The following is a 17,644-nucleotide window of genomic DNA, read 5'->3' on the forward strand; positions in this document are numbered from 1 at the left end:
ACAGCAGGAAGGAAACTCACTCTGTAGGACAGGTGGGAAGTCTCACAGACAAGGAGATCTTCCCAATTCCCACACAGTAAGAGATGACTGTGGTGCACAGATAAGGAATCTAATCCAGGCATCCACTCATATAGTCCAGACTATTCCTTTCCAACTTCAGATTGAAAAGCTTCACTCCCCTTTTCACAGTATTTTCCTTAGACAGCCCTGGAACATAGCTCCTGTCCTTAGAAGAGAACTAAGAAAAAAAACCCAACCTCCTTAGACAACTTCTCCCCCTCTTTTTAGGTAAAGTCTCTCTATATACAATTCACTTTTTTTTCTTTCCATTGAGTTACTGGGAACATCAGGTTGGTTCAGCTTCCACCCTCTTGATCCTTTCAAGAGGCAATTCTGACCCTCTTCCTTTTGAGCACAACTCCTGAGCAACACACTGATCTCCCCTTGCTTCAGTAGCCCACACACAACATCACCCATTTCCATCACAGAGGTGGTGAAAGGAGATTCTCTGTTCAACCATCTATTCATGTGCATTAAAGAAATAATGAGCAAAAAATCACCATGTCTTCGGGACAAAAGAAAAAGACAATTAAGAAGGGAACTTCACTGCTGTACTTCATCACTAACGTGCAAAACAAAGCCCTATTACCTGTTATTACACCATGCCCAGAAAAATTTGTTTGAATGGACCTCAAAATCCAACAAGTGCATACTAAATTGCTTAAGTATTTTAACCTGTCATCTGCTATGGCAATCTGCCTTGTCACCCTCCTCATGCCTTCAGCATGCAGTTTCCTCTCATCAACATGACCACTGTCTATTCCCATTCTCTGACTCTGCATTCTTTAATTACATATTGTTGTCCTACAGCACTCTGGCTGTCACAAAATTCAACAACACACAATATGACACGAGCAAAAACACAAAAAATACATTTTTAACGTCTAAGCAGATTTGTAAAGCGCATTCTGCTTTATTCAAAACTGCAAAGACAAGCTACCAGACCTAGAAGTGCACCTTAGATTGCACTGCATGCAGTGCAGGGATATGAGAGACAGCAGAAATGCAATATGAAGGAGGTAATGAGCAGATGAAAAGCTATGAGCAGGGTTGAAGCCTTAGAAATGGCCTAACAGGGAGAGCTTTAGCCAGAGCACAGGTAGGACCAAGCATGGTGGAACTGCTGAAGACAAGGAACTGCATGGCAGCAAAACTTCCAAGGTAACTGGAATGTGAAATTAAGGAGACTCTCTTTACACCCTTCCTAACAGAAAACAACACTAGTCTATTGAAGAAATAAATTATACAGCAGTGGATCAGATAAAAGTTACAGTTAATGAACTTAGTGCACACACAAGAAAAAGGTCCCCAATTCCCAAAAACGGAAGGTAGGAAGACCAAACTCCACAGGAAACCCTCACACCACACAGCTGCCCCAAACTTGAGGTTACTCTTCAGCACAGTCTCTCACATTTTCTCCTTAGGCACATTCTGCTTTCCATTGACACTCCCAGACAAGGTTAAAGAGCCTGGCCAAGGAAAAGGTTTGAAGAAAAAGGAACAGCCACAGTATCGACCGTTACAGGATGCATGGAATGAAAGATTTCTCCTTTGAAAACAACCTTTGCAGAGGCTTTCCAGTTGTTCCTTGCGACAAAGGAAGTTCTGTTCTTGCTGAAGTTTTGGAAGAAGAAAAAAGAAACAGAAGCCTTTAGAAAAATCCTTCCTTAGGAGGCTGCAATGAATTTGCATGCATCACGCAGACACAAAATGAAGTTGAAAGCTTTGAAGAAGTCTTCCACACAGAAAGTACATTCTCTCTTTTTCTGAAGGCAACAAAACTTCTGTAGCACACTGTTTGTGCCATGACAGCTATTTTCTGCCACTTGCTTTGCTTGCAGTAGCTACCTCAAGTTCTCCCTAGGCACCATCTGCTAAGGATTTACAGCAGATTACAGGCAGAGATTTACTTGGTGCACCGTGTGTCTGTCTGCTTTAGCACACTGCACAGGCTCAGCAACTTCTGCATAGGTTGGGATTGTGCACATAATGGATTTGGTGATCAAAATTGTAAATATTTGGACTGTATGAACAACATTTTTTTCTCTTCCTTTATCTCCTCAGGAGTTGCTGTAAACTGAGGAAAGCACAGAAAATCCTCTCTTGCATAACTTGGATTGTCAGAAATATGAACACAGATAATTAATTGAGAATGACATGCTGGAGACCTGCTGACCAGTTTACTTCAGTGACTGGCATTCTGGCACCTTCCCTGAGACTCCTCAGAATTCCCTTTCTCCACTTCCCCATTTCTGCAAGAGCCACAAATTTCCACATATGTCTGATAACTGGGGCATACATATTGCTTCAAAGCACTACAGAGACCATCACTGCACTCAAAAATCAAAGCAAAAACAAAGATTGCTACTCTGAAGAGAGCTCATTAGGCCTGATGCTCGGATTTATTTGGTACAGGTATCTCTCAGCTGAGTTAAACTGCCAAAGCAATATTTGATAGTAGTAGCAATATTCACATTCACAACTCTAATCACATTTTGAAGTTCACCAAAATAAAATAATTTTGTATATTTTCTGTCAAAAGAAAGATCCTGACTCTGTTATGATGCAATACAAGTCATAACTTAATCACACAAGTGTTTTTAGGTAAGAAATTTATGTGCTTATCGAAAAAAAAGGTAAAAGTAGGTTTGTGGGGCTTTCTTATAACTGGCAGGCTTACACTAAAATGTGTATACTGATAGTTTATTCAGCTTAAACTACACTGACTGACATTTGTGGCACCTGGTTTCTCTTCTAACATAACTCACTTTTGGAAAAAGGAAGAAAAGCATATGTGGAAAATTTCAATACTGTTAAAAGTATAATTCACATTTACACATTTATTTTGCTCCAGCAACTTTTGAATGTTGCATATTCACTTGGAAAAGGCACCACTTTGGTTACAATCTGAAAGTTACACAGACCATCTTGAGAAGCAAAAACAATAATGAGAAAAAGGGAGAGGAAAAAATACTGATTGTCATTTTCAATGCAATGAAAAATGACCAGCAGGACTGTGGAAAGATTCCTTGCACAGATCCATCAAGCTGTCCTTACTTCAGCTGACATCATTCAAGAAAAAGCCATCACTGAACAAGACTTAGGGGTTTATTTTTCTGTGAACAACCACCTAAGCAAATCACCAGAGGAATATAATAGTGCTAGGCTGTGCTATCTTATTATGATGGTCTGTAACAAAGAAAAGAGAGCTCAAATGACTGTCTTTCCAATAGCAGGCAGTCTCTGTACAGTATTTCATATGATTAACTCCAAATGCTTCATAGCAGCCAAGATGATGAAAGAACTGAGAAGTCCCTTGGAAGCTTGTGCAAACATAATTCCAATAAATTCAGTGATGTTCCCCCCTCCCCTTCTCTCCCCATCAGTTCCAGAGCTGTAAGTTAGAAATGAGAATGAGGTTCAGCACTATGTGGATAGCTAAGCCTGTAAAAATTAAATGGAGAGGCAGGATGAACAGCACAGCAGTGGCCACTGCTGAGCTGGGAAAACCATGGTGCCTCGGCAGAGCTGCCTGAAAACCCAGAAGATGTCTGCAGCTGCTGGTGATTTTCCAAGAGGTCCATCCACGGTGCCAGACAATGCGGCTGATCCAAAACCTGTTCTGTCCCACTTCTCACCACAGGAGGTGCTGCAGGTATGCTCTGCAAGTCTCACACAAGCTATCATGCTTTTAGTGGTACTAAAAGTACAACAGTGCTAATTACATAAATAAATGAATTTCCAGAACATAGTACCTCAGCTTAAAAAAAATGCAAACCCCACCAATGAAGACTCTACTTAGTATGACAAACAAACAAGGCCATGTCCATTCACAATACCATGCTGTACTCACACCCCTCCCTTCCTTGTAGTCAGCACCCCTGGATTTAGTTGCATCCAGAACATATCCCCTGATATATATATATATATATATATATATATACATGTATGTGTATATACATATATGTGTGTGTGTGTGTGTATATGTATGCTGAAGCAGGCAATGCTGATCAGCACTCTGGCTATACCTTGTGTCTCCCACTAACATCCACAAACAGAACAGGGTCAGGACAGCTTTAAGGATTGTCCATGCTGTAACTATCAGCAGGTTTCCTGAGTTCCTCAGTACTCCATACAGAACATGCCCAACCCACTGGCCAGAGATGTTCCCACAGACAGAACGCATGTGGCTGCCTCATATGGAATGAGGAAAAGGCAGTTTAGATTGGGGAAGCAGGAGCTGAAGAGCACACAACAAGCCTCTTTAATTTTGATTATTATTGAACTCCACGAGGCATGGCTATTTGAGGTACCCTGCAGGAATTACCACAGCCATCTGTGCTAATGCCACTTTCAAGTACCCTTCCCATGGAAAGTAACCCAATGCCCTCAAGCTCTACCTGAGGTTTGTTTTTTCTAGTTTATCCCTTCTGCCCTAAGTGTTGAAATTGTAAAGTTGAACTGATGTTTTCCAATTGCTGTCAAAGCATGTTTTTCCTCCTAGGCAGAGCTGGCAGGCAGAATTACACCAGATCAGGGCAAGCAGTGAGGATACTGTAGAGAAAGAATTCCAGCTGGACATAAAGAACAAGAATGTCAAATTATCAACTATGCTATACTGATTAACAAATTACTTCCGTATTTTCCCTAAAATGCCTCTTTGCAAAAGAGATTCCTTGCTTACATAATCCAGAAGAAGTGGGCAGGAAGGCATCACAGAAGCCTTAACCTTTGCAATTGTAGTTTTCTGTGGTAACCTCCAGCAGATCATCTATATAAGCCTCTGCTCCCTAAAACCCCTGTCTCCTCCCTGCCCACAGAAAGTCCTTTTGACAAGCAATCTGTTACTCTGCCATTCTGAATAAATCAGGGGGGAAAGAATTACTCTTCTGATGCCTAAGAAAATTAAAAAGCCAGCCTTAAATCTGCTTCAGACATGTTCTCAGACTGCTCCTCACTTACATGGGCATGTCACCAAGCAGAGCAGCTCTTAACTTCCCCACACAAAATGAGCAGTGATTTTTTTTAACACTATTTCCTTAAATGCATATGAGTGGGCGGAGAAAAGAAGAGGCTGAATTATCTCATATCTTCCTGCTGCTCCATCTTCCCCAGTATTTCCAACATTGCATACAAGAAATTTCTTTCAATGTATACCTGTATTTCCAATTGAAGGAACACTGTTATCCCAAATCCCCACCACTGTCACACCTGTCACTGCATTTTGCAGTGCACCTGTCACACCTGCATTTTTCATATTCACATTTAAGGCATTATTCTAAATTCACACCACAGCTCTACTCACAGCTGTGGAAAAACACCAGAGGGATGGAGGGAAGGCACTGACTGTCACTTGACAACAGAACTGAGCCAATCCAACAGCTAACTTACTAATGGGCAGATTGCTCTTAGCAGTTCCTGCACCAGTTCCACCTGTGCTCCCAACCCAGGTTCAGGATGTAAGCTTTGAGAAAACTAACCCACCTGCATAAGGGAGTTGCTATCAAACACTAGCTCAAAAAAAGGAGTTTATCACATCCAAACTAAAACTGAGTCTTCACACTACTGGAAAAAAGGATATCCTAAACTATGTTTTTATGAAATGTTATAATGGCTGTAGGTACCTGTGCAAAATCTTGTGGTGCTGGAATGTAGCACCTGCAGAGCCAGAGCCAGACCACAATCCTCTCAAATTCCTCTCACCTTGTGCAGACATGCTCAACATTCCTGGGAAAAATCTTAAGTTTAAAAGGGCACTACCATGTACAAATAACTGGGCTTAGCTCCAACATCCAGACATACACATTTGCTCTTGTAGGGGAGCTGTGGAAGACTTATTATTAACAGGAAACTAAATAAAAATGAGCACTGAAGAATTAGTTCCAGAAGGCAGAGAAGACTGACACAAGCACATACAAAGTAATTCTGCCTTACTAAGTTTAAGTGAGGGGGTGATAAAGTGTTTTGATTACTTGCTTTAGAGCCTCAACACAGCCAATAGATTTACAAATTAGTATTCTAGGAGCTCATCAAACCTACTCAAAACAGAAGGGTTTTGCATATGCATTTTCTGCAACAGCTATACTAGCTACAGATACAGTTTATTTTCACATCAAGTTACAGGTTTCTTCTTTAAAATATCTAGAAATAATTTAATTACTGAATACATTCATATGATTAATTACTGAGATAACACAAGACCAACCTGCTGAACTTCACAATCTGCAGCTGCTTTAAAGGCTGAATAGATGAGGAGGAAAAGACCAAACAGGGTCAGACACAGAACCTGACAAGTTCTGATCATCAGTCCGATAAAACTGTTCAGCAAGCAAGATTCTGCAGTCAGAAGGAACTGAGAGGTTTAGTCCAGGTCTAAAAATCATCTTGGTTTTGTTCCCCACAGCAAACAGTACATTTAACTCTTCACACTATCTTTTGCCCAGAATGTACCTGCATTCAACAGTTGACTTTTACATCAAAGCTGAACTCCTGCTTCAGCAGAAATGCTTATCCAGAGGAAAAGTCAGAAGCTGGAGAAAAGCAGTTGTAAGGTAACTGGTAACATTTTTCTGCGGTATGTTCAGCCACGGTAGGGTAAGGTAAACAGGCTTGTAAGTTTCTGTCATATTTCTCCTAAAAATAGGAGCAGGAGCTTTATTCCTGGCTTCTTTCCTTTGTGAAGGCTTCATATTTTTATTACAAGACACAAGTTGAGAAGCCAAAGATTTGCTGGGCACACTCTGCTGGGAACTGGAAGCTGAGATTAACATTCTCTTATTACAACTAACAACTGTTTGCATGGGAACAAAGACAAAACTATAATAATTCACAGCAGCCACAGCATCATACTGACCATGCCCTGTCCATCCCAAGTTCATATCTGATGGTTTCCAGCACAACAGATGACATGAACCATCTCACAACCATGCAGTGACAACTTTATCAACAGATCAATGCTACAGTTTGAGAATTTTTATGTAAGAAAAACAGATTTTCCGTTTTGTTAGACGTCCTCCTTCTTAGCTAAGTGATAGAAGGAGCTTGTAATTTTCCTATTATCATCTCTTTGAGTGGTGTTATTAACAAGAAGGAAAATGATGCCTCTATCCTAAACAGCCCTAAACAAAAGGAGTAGCAGCACAATCATTACCATGGAGGAACAAAGGCACACTGAGATTAAAGTCACCCACTGAGCCTCAGGTAGCAAACCAGTGACCAGTCCTTTCCACTCTAGTGTATCATTAACCAAAGGGGAGGCTGCTTCCCTGAATAAGAGCTAACTCATTCCCATTTACAGCACTGCATCATCTGGTAATGAGTACAAAAATATTTGACTGGTGGAATTGAAAGCAGAATCCATTTAGACTCACTGAAGCACTGCAATCAGATATCCTAATTCACCTCTTCTGAGTTAGTTCCTTGCCATATCCAAAGAGCACAGTGCTGGTCTTAAAGATTCAGCAATTTAAAAAATCCTAAAGGCTTTACAGTTCCTTGCCCTGGTTCTGTTACTGTATTTTACATGAGAACTATAATTAATCTGATTCATAACTTACTTATTAATTCTAAACCTAGATTAAAGTTATATTTCCACAAACTTGATGGCATGAACAAATTTAGAAGGGAATAAATAATTACTTATCTAGACGTAACTAGAAAAAAAACTCACAAAATATTTCTTGACTGATTTTTTCCTTTAAGTGATTCCTTTCAACTGTTGAGTCTTAGCAGCATGCCATTAAGAATAACACTTCCCAAAGACTCTCATCTACTTAAAATCTTTTTTTATCATAGCATAATAATAAAGCATAAAGGCATATAGTATATATATAAATATATACTATATATATTTATACAGCATATATATAGTATATATTTATATAATATAAAGCATAAAAGCATGAAGTATAAAGGCATACTTTGGACTGAAGGACTGTGGCTGTTACCCATCACAGCACTATCAGAAGATGACTTACAAAGGCAGGAGTATCTACATGCAATTAGACAATCCTATCACTTCTCCTCCCAGGTAAGAGTACTAACACATTGGAAAATTGAACATTGAGTACTCCCAAATATTAGGAAAAAATCTAAGACTACCAAGATCAAAGGTCTAAGTGATTGCTGCCAAGGCTTACACACAAATGACACTTCTCTATGTTGTGGTTATATGCAATAGATTGGGACATCAACCTGGAGCTAACTGTTCTGAAGCACCAGTCCCACCAGAACCATGAAGTCTGAAATAGAAACATCAAAAGGCTTGATTTCTGTGCCCATTTGTCATCATGTTTATTTTCACCTCTGAATCAGAATTAACTCTATTTCAATTTTAAAAAACCAAAACAAAACACCCATTTTAAATATGTAACTGCACCATTAATACAGTGAACGTGAAAATAGAACAGCATATGGCAAAAGAGATTATGGGGATTAGCCAATTAAATGGTATGACTCAAACTGATATGATCTGCCAAATCTGTGTTTTGCAGTGCAGCATGTGGGGCCATGGGAACATGACTTCACTTAATGCAAATAGCAAAGGCAAAGTTCTGAAAACACCTGATTTGGCAAAAAGTATCTTCAAGCAAGTAGGGAGAAGTATGAGATGTTGAAAACTTACAAGCTAAGAACAAATTCTTTACTTCTTTAATGCTGGAGGTCACAATACCAACTTGATGTAGAACTTACTACGAGCAGTCCCACCAGAAAATAACCTTGACCATAAAGTCTATACTCACTAATTATTCACATGCTTAGGACATCAGATATTAATTCTGACATACAAGACTACAGACAAATTCTTGGTAATATAAAGGGACAGTAAATGTCTCAGTGAAATCAAGTTTCCACAAGCGTAAGCAGAGCTTCAGGCAGAGTAGAGGCTTGCCTCCTGGAGCTGAATGCAGATGGCAATCCTCACCATCAGGTCTCACAGAGACACAAACAGCTCACCTGATCATTTAACAGAAGGAAAGAGGCAAAAGAAGCAGAGGTATCTGGAAACAGTGCCCCCTAAAAGTGAGATTACTGTCACCTTCATGCAACTGCTCTCATTACACCTTGTGCAAGATCTGCTCAAAACACACATCCTGCAGGAAAACAGGCCATTTTTCTGGCCTGTTTTCACAAAGGCCATTTTTTCTGGCCCATTGCAGAATAATATTCTGTTGGTTAACCTCTCAGATTCTGAGCTTTTGCCTAAATAGAATTCATTCATTCAAGTTCAGCTGAGCTCATTCTTCTACAGTTATGCCAGAGATGCACGAAGAAATGTCAAAAATCCAAGCAAACAGCAGTTCACAGATATCATATAGATATGTGACCCATTAGACTAATAAAAGTTTAAATTTCTAAATTGAAAGCTGTATTACAAAATAATAGAAACACCTTTTATACACAGTTGCAGCTAAATCACCAAAAGGAATCAGTTTCAAACCAAAGCCATTCTTATATCTAATTAAAGGTTCACCTTGATACAATTTTAAATGCCAGTATTATACAGAAGCATTAGCACGTTTAAGAGCTAAGTGAAACAAAAAGCATGTTGAAAAGTTGATAAAACTACCATTTCCAAAAGCACCTTTTAATCAATGCAACCTCAATAAAGTTGCACACACTTCTCCAACATCTTAAGTTTTCCTTTAGAAGGGACAGCTTAGTAAGAAACAAAGGGAAAAAAAAAGTCTTATTAAAACAAGTGCAGTTTCAAGTTTTAACCTGACAGCTTTCAAAGGAACAAGAAACTACACACAGCTGTGTAATGGACCTGCTCTTACATAAAACTTGACCATGGATGCAAATATATGGAAACAAATGAAATTTATTTCAAATTTCCTGGGCTAAATCTTATGATATTATAACCATGTGCCTGTTTATCACAGTGTGAAAAATTCAGCTGTCTCTAATGGATTTAATGGTAAATACAAAGCAGCTTATCCTATACTTCTATCTCATGCTGCTTCAGTTAAGAAAACAAGCCTCAAACCCATCAGTGACAGCTCTGAGATATGTAACCAAAGTTCTGTGAAAGGTCACCAACACTTCATTTTCATTAACAACCTCCTCCCCATTATACTTAGCAGAAAAATATTCTCTTATACACAACTGTACAGATTTCCAAGCTGCAGCACATGCTACATAAAAAGCCCTTCATCTATTTTACCTCCTGATTATAGCCTTGATATCTATGATAGGAGTTATCAATATAACAAATCAATATAACAACATCAATAACAAATCTGTATTTTAAACAGAGGTAGTTTATCCACTTACCTTGAGGAAAAGTATTTGGCTGCACCAAGTACAGGAATGCATGTACTATTTTAAACAAAATTCCTATTGCCCCTGGTTCATGGTATGCACCTGTATCGTAGGTCTTGGCTGGTACAAATCCAAAATCCAAAGTTCCAGGAGGTGGTTTGTATATAGGCTGTACCTCTGAAATTGTACTTCCACAAAGCAGCAGCAGCAGCAAACAGAGTTCCACAGCCATAGCGAGCAGTATTCATAAAACTGGAGGTAGAGGTATTTGTCCAACCAAGTCTAGAAATCTTCAATACATTCACTTGAGGAGTGGCTGTCTAGCCAGGACAGTGCTGGTGCACTCTCACACCTGCAATTCTTCAATGTATTTTTACTTCAGAGTGGAACAGCAGCCTCTCGTGAAAATGACTCGGCGCACATCTCTGGCAAAAAGAAGAAACAGCTCATTAACACGTGTGCAAGCAAATAGCAAAGGGCAAGACAAGCTGCAACCTCCTGTGGAAACTGAACCTATCAACAGCTGCAAAAGTGAGCCTGACAGGACAGGGAAGAAAAGCATTTTGAGGCTTGTGAATAATTTTATACTACATACATTGTACTTGAAAGAGGTGGAAAAAGAATTATGCACAGTTCCAGGTCAGTGAGTTCCCACAAACAAAGAGAACGTTGATACAGCTCCAAGGGAAACAAAACTAAAGGAGCATTGCATGAATTGTGCTTCTGACTAAGTACAATATGTCATGTCACAACAATTACACAATGCATTTAATTACCACCTGATGGTTCTGTAGTTGATGACACTTATTACAAGTCATACCCCGTATTTCTTGAATTTACACCTTTCAGCAAAACCTTCAGTACTAGACACTCTTAACTGTTTTCCAAGAATAAGGAAAAAAATTATACAGCACGGAAAAGTTACCAAAACAGAACTAAAATTTAAAACCAACTAGACATCACCCTCTTGACAGATGACAATGGGCATCAGCAATTACTTTCTATTAATTCAAGCTATCTCAAAGCTCTCCTTAGGAACTGGAGAAGTGAACAATTTTTATTTACAGCTTGCTAAAGCTGAGTGTCATTAAGATGACTTTGGATGGTAAAAAATGTTTAAGAATATCCTGAATCTATGAAATCACATCAGCTTAATCTACCACTACTTAAGAAACGTAACAGAAACACTCCTGGCTTCCCAACAAATGAAGTGACCATGTCTTCATCTACAAGAAGCCAGGGAAGACTCCTTGATTTCACTGCAACAGCAGTGTCTGAGGGAACAGACCAAAACCAACCAAATAAAAGGCAACAGAGAGGCTGCTGCCACTCTCTGGTCCTGGAGGCTGCACACACCTGATGGGCGTGCCAGTGAGCACAGCACTGACCTCCCCACCCTCAGCCCGCCTTGTCTTGGGGGCGCCTGGGCCGGGCCCTGTGGAGCTCGCTGCTTCTGGCAGGACATCACTCCCACCCAGAGAGCACCAGCTGCACAGCCTGCTGCCCCTTTCAGCAGCACTGCCCAAGAGAAAAGCTTTCCATCCCCACCTTGGTGTTCAGACCATTCACCAGTGAGAATGACAGCAAAATACACAAACTCTTCATGGCTCCAGTCAGCCCAATGCTGCACCAACACCTTGGCTTCCCAGGTACTTCCAGGTCAAAGAGATGCTGAAGACACTTCAAACCTGTAGTAAGGTGAGACTTAAATCTCTCCCTGCTTTACAGTCTCTGGTTAAATACCAGTTACCTTTCTGAAAACTAGTACTTTGCAAGAGGTCAAAAACACATTTGCAAGCTTGTTTAGTAGTCAGTGCTGCACTCAGAGGATAGGTCAAGAAAAACACGGAACAAAGAAATACAGGATCAGATTAAAGACTAGAGGCAGTTTTGTTTCTCCGCTGTTCAAATGAGTTAGGAGGGAACACTCAAACCTATCTTTCTTCCTCATGGCTTATGAAAACCAAGAAGAATGAATAGTAATAATGCTATGATTAGCACAATTATCCAACCCTTATTGAGAAAGGTTGTGTTAGCAACCCTTCTGAAATATGCTCAACACAAGCACACACTAATTTAGAACACCTATTACCATGGAAAATAATGTTCTCTTAAAGATTAAGGAAAGAAAAAAAAAGTTCAAATCCAAAATATTCATTTTCCTCCTTTAATTTTTTACTGAGACTAGTTTTCTTCAGCCTAGAAGATAGTTTTTAGTGAAGTTTTGCACATCTTGCTATAAGGCTGAACACAGAAATGGTCGAAAAGTGAAAACTGCTTAGGCTGCAGTTTATTATCGAACCTCAAGAGACCTACAGGACAAAATATCACAAGACCACAACTAGGTGAAAAAAATTCATTTTGCTTTATGGCAGAGCAGTGAAAATTGTGCAAGTTTGACACACTACTGTTCTGATGCCAAAATCACCTTTGTTTTTACATGTATTCCTCATACACTTTCATAGCTCTGTGGACTGTTATTGTATAGCTGTATAGTTTCCCAGCTAACTTCAGTGCTTTTCCTATACACAAATTCCTGAAGGCCTGTTCTGATCTTGCTTCTTCTGGCAATCAAGGCTGAGCCACCCTCTCAAGACAATTCCTCATGTTTTAGATACAAAACAAGGTACAGCTAGTAGCAAGGAAGGGAGGGGCTTCAGAAGGGGTCAAACCAAGAGGGGAATTACTTCATTAACTGTATTTCTATTTGGGGCTTCTTGACAATTATGCTAACTTGCTAAACTTGTAAAAGTGTAAAAGCCCTACGGCACATAAAAGCCCTATATCACATGTACATTTTCAATGTAATTTCAGCATGCATGTCAGTGTGTTGTGCACCTGGAGAGGCCTTCATTAAATGGTAACCACTTTTTATCACCTTAACCTTGTTTGGCTCTTGATTTTAGGGACTCAAAGGCAACAGTTCTTTTTTTTTCCCCTTAAGAAGAGATTTCAACAATTTTTCTAAGTCAGGTTGAGTTTTCTGGAGATTTCTGAAGTACTGAAGTTGCAGCACTTCAGTGAGTCAGGAGAAAAAGCTCACACATGGTGGCTGAACCTCGATTCCAAAAGTTTAGGAAACAGATGCCAAAGCATCCATTTCAGTGAAATGTTAGGTGTGGTTGAGAAAGATGAAAGTGATAAGATGATGACTTCTCTAACTGGTGTCTTAAAGCAAAGCTCTCTGTAGTGTCCTGTTGTATTAGAAAGCGAGGGCAGAAGAAGATAAAGTACACACACAACTGGTTTTTTTGCAAGATTTTAGATTAAAGACAATTTAAAGTCTACCTAATTACACAAACAGGCAAATAAAGTATTTAAAATGTTCTCCCAACACAGGAAAACAATCACTACACCTTCTAGAAGTAAGTAGTCATGCATTAACCAAGTGGGCATTTTTAAGACAAGGACACTATTGAAATGGTAAAGACACTTCCTATACTGTGAAACTAACAATGTTCAGTGGAAAAACCCAAGTTTCCAATTCTACAAGTTTTCAGTCAGGCTTTAATAAAATTCAAGTGAGTTTCCTGCAAATCAATAAATCTGCAGACTTATGACCATGTTCTCTTCCTCTCCCTCTGCTGGCAAATATATCACAGTAAACATGGCGTATACAATCTATACTGGGCAATTCCTCCAGACTGACACCAGTTCTCCTCTATACTACATAAAACACTCATGTTTTCAAGGTTACATTAATAATAATAACCAGGAACTTGCAGAAACACTATTAAACCTGTAACTTAAGATGCCTCTGAGCATCTAATATGTATTCAACCTACCTAAAAATAACTCAGATGTAAAAAGCTCCCAGCATTTCTCCTTTTCTTGATATTGAAAAGAAACTTAGCTGGGAGCTCATTAGTAGTTAAATATGCTAGACAAACAGCATTAAAGAGGTAAAATCTATCCCTGAAATCTGTAATTCTGAGAACTTCAGAGAACTTCTGAGAACACAGGAGTGACACAAATACAGAGAAGTGAACAGCAGTTTATGCTAATCTTCATTGCAGCATGTGGGCATCTCATTTCCTCACACACAGTGTGGCATCACTGCAGCCAATGAGTTACAGGAACTGCCAGTACAACCCTCCTCAAGTTAAGTAAACAGCGAATGAAGAGAAGCTGTGTGAAACCTGCAAATGCTTACAGTAATTATCAAACAAGCTACCAATTTCATTACTACACACCCTGTGAAGTACTTAACAAGTTAAAATAAATTAAAATATTTTCATTATTGTGTGTGGTTTGCAAATGTCCATTTGGAAGAGACTCAAGCTTTTGCATTTTATTCTGTGGCTGACACTAATATTCTATATGTGCAAATCACTAAGCATAACTCCTGGGCTTTTAAACACTACCTGTGGAAAAGTCATCACTCAAATATACAGTAGCATTATCATCTCAGATATGAGATGACAATGCTATCCTGTTACTAAAAGTATTTTCCAAAACCAACCTCTGCTTTAAGTTTAACACGAGAAGATGAGAGAGAGCTAGATGCTTTAGTTCAGCAACTGCCCTGATACACCAGCTGTGAGTAACAGAGCTCAGAGGCAGCATGATGTGCAGCTCTTTGTTCCAATGGCACTGGCCCCCTGTTTAGCACCACAATCCATGCAAATCCAGCACTGCAGTGCAGCGATGCAACCATGACTAACCCTGTGAACTGAAATTCAATCAGCCAGGGCTGCACTGCTGAAGCTCAATGGGGGAACCTGCTGGCAGTGAACCAGGCTGGGCTGCGATGGTGGTAGGTGCAGTTGGCCATAGGAAGCCCGCACAAAGGTTCTGAGTACATTTGTTACATTTTTTCAATTACACATTTGAAAATCCAAGTCCATAATCCCTGTCCACCATGCCAGCAACCACCAGAAGTGAAATTAAAACAGCCACAAAACAGAGTTACAGGCAGACTGAAATTCCTAAGTATGGAAAAAGAACCCCAAAAAACAACCAAACCCACACCACCACCTTCCCACTCAAGAGACTCAACACAGCAAGCCAAGTTAGATACTGGCAGGTTAAAAAGGTATAGTTTTCTGTTACAAAATCTGCCTAGGCCTACCAACAATCGCAACCTGTTGCCATAGGAGGACTGAGAAGCAGATAAACATAATAAACACCAGGGACTGCAGAACAGAGCTTGGCAGCACTGAGAGAAACTAAATAAATAGCATCTTCCACACAAGGAAGCCTTGGTACCCATCTGACTTGCCTGCTATATGTTCAAATCAACTAAGTAAATATTGGATTGGGTCAGGAAAATTTGAATATTCAGAATCCAGTTTGCTTTGAACAGCTTCTTACTAATTTCAAAATAATAAACTAAAAAAGCAACATCAAAAAATTCTTCTGTTTTACAAGTCACAGCCACCTGCAAGCCGAAGTAAAAATTCCAGGTGAGATACCTTTCCCCAATTATAAGCAGGTCTGATTTTCAGCTGACTGCATAAATATTTAAAGTACATTTTCACTAACCAAATAATTTATTTAACTTGATTCTAAGTGGTGCATTTACCCCAGAATCCATAGATCATTCTTTGTTAAATTACTTTCCAGCATCACATAGAAAACTGTAAAACACAGTAAGTCCAGCCCATAACAGGCAGTTTTTGGGACGTGTGAACTGATAAGCGCTGTGTACGTGTCCCCACACCAAGGTACCGCAACACGACGCACGTTTCCCACTAGCAGCGGAGACCAAACCTTTCCTTCACGTTCTTTCCAATTACTCAGAGACCTCTTCCTCTAACAGGCTGTCCTTATCTGCAAACTGCAGAGGAGCGCGGGCACCGCAGCTCTGCCTCTGCTGGAATACCGACCGATGTGGTAGTTTCTTCACCGGCGCATCTGCATCTCCGTGCAGAAGACACAGCCCGTGTTTACCACCACACTGCCCCTTCTCCCCAGCTCTCGGACGAGGCCCCCGGCTCACTGCAGAGCTCACCTCGGCCGAGGAGACGCTTGGCCAGCCGGGGTGTGCAGGCGCGGTCTGCCCAGATGCACAGCGGGCAGCGGCGGCAGCACCGCCTCAGGGAGCTGCTCCGAGGCGGGCGGCACCGCCGCAGCGCTGCCGTGCGGAGCGCGGAGCCCGCAGGAGCGCACGGGCCCTCTCCCCGCTCGCATCCACCGCAGAGCCCAGGCGGGGGTCGCCTCCCTGCTCCCCCAGCCCCCGCCCCTGATGAGCCGATTTCGAGGGCAGCACAGCCCCGACCGCCTCCCCGAGGCGGCTCAGATGACCCCACCGCCCGCCTCGCCCCGGGCAGGTGCCCTCCGCCTCCTTTCCGTAGAGCGGCTTCCCCTCCCTCCGGAGATCTCTGGGGCTCTGCCCGCCCAGCTCCCGCCGCTCCTCTCCGTTCATCTGCCGGTAGCTCACAGCTGTCCCCGACCTCTCCCCAGCCGCCGCCGCCTCACACGACCCCCGGGAGCGAATGCGCACCCCGTGCCCGCCGCCCCGCTCGGCGAGCGGACCCGCCCTGGCTCCCCGCGGACCGGCCGCATCCCCCGCCGTGCCGCAGCCCCCTCCTCGCGGCCAAACCCGTCTCTCCCGCCATCCGCTCCCCAGCCCCTCCGCAGCACTGACCTGCCCGCCGGCCGCTCCTCTGTCCCCGCCTCACCCCGCGCTCTCAGGGCGCCTCCATCCCGCGGCTCCCACAGGTCGCTTTCCCAGCCTCTGCTGAGCCCCATGGGAGCCCTTCCCGCCGGCAGCCCCATTCCCTCGGGCACCCGCCTCCCTCGACGGCCACCCGCCTCCCCCCGTCGCTCGGCTTCACGGAGCTCCCCCGCCCGCCACCGCTCTCCCGCGAAGGAAGGAGCCGCGCTCTGCCGGCCACAACCTCCCGCCCGCAGCGGGAGAAGGCGGAGGAGCCTCATCCCCGCCTGCTGCCCCCCACGGCCCCGCCGGAGCTGCCCGGGACCCCTCCTCACGTACGCGCCCGCCCGCAGCACTCACCGGTCGAAAGGGGCCAGCGAGCCGGAGACGGCGGGGCACGGCCAGCACAACGCAGCCCGCTCCGCCTCAGAGCGCCGCGGCAGCCGTGGTGGCGGTGCCGCCCGCGCATGGATTACGGAGGGCGGGCTCTGCCCCGGGCCGGGGCTGCAGGACCACCCCGACAGGCCGGGATGGATGGTGGGGGGGAGGAAGAGGAGGAGCGTGAGGGGTTTAACCCCGGCGGGATGTGCTGGGCGAGCGGAGTGCGGATTGGGATAGGCTGTGTGCCGGTGCGGCGGAGCCGAGCGGGGCAGGCTGAGCCCGCAGCCTGCGGTCGGGGACCTGTTGCATCCCGGGCCGGCTCCCGCCCTGTTCCGGCCCGCA

At 42.7% G+C, this 17,644-nt stretch overlaps 1 protein-coding gene across 11 annotated transcripts in view; it reads right to left on the reverse strand.

Moving 5' to 3' along the window:
* Positions 1-17,380, reverse strand: part of PROM1 (prominin 1) — a 61,057-nt gene extending 43,677 nt beyond the window's left edge. For all 11 annotated transcript variants that reach the window (XM_058803229.1, XM_058803225.1, XM_058803223.1 and 8 more), the window contains exons 1-2: positions 17,282-17,380; positions 10,336-10,748 (exon numbers count right to left, since the gene is read on the reverse strand). In XM_058803229.1, coding sequence (XP_058659212.1) covers positions 10,336-10,555 — 220 coding nt within the window. In that variant the 5' untranslated portion in view covers positions 10,556-10,748; positions 17,282-17,380. The remainder of the gene's footprint in view (positions 1-10,335; positions 10,749-17,281) is intronic.
* Positions 17,381-17,644: the final 264 nt, after the last annotated feature.

Source organism: Ammospiza caudacuta, chromosome 4, assembly GCF_027887145.1.
Source record: "Ammospiza caudacuta isolate bAmmCau1 chromosome 4, bAmmCau1.pri, whole genome shotgun sequence".
In the NCBI taxonomy this organism is placed as follows: Eukaryota; Metazoa; Chordata; class Aves; order Passeriformes; family Passerellidae; genus Ammospiza; species Ammospiza caudacuta.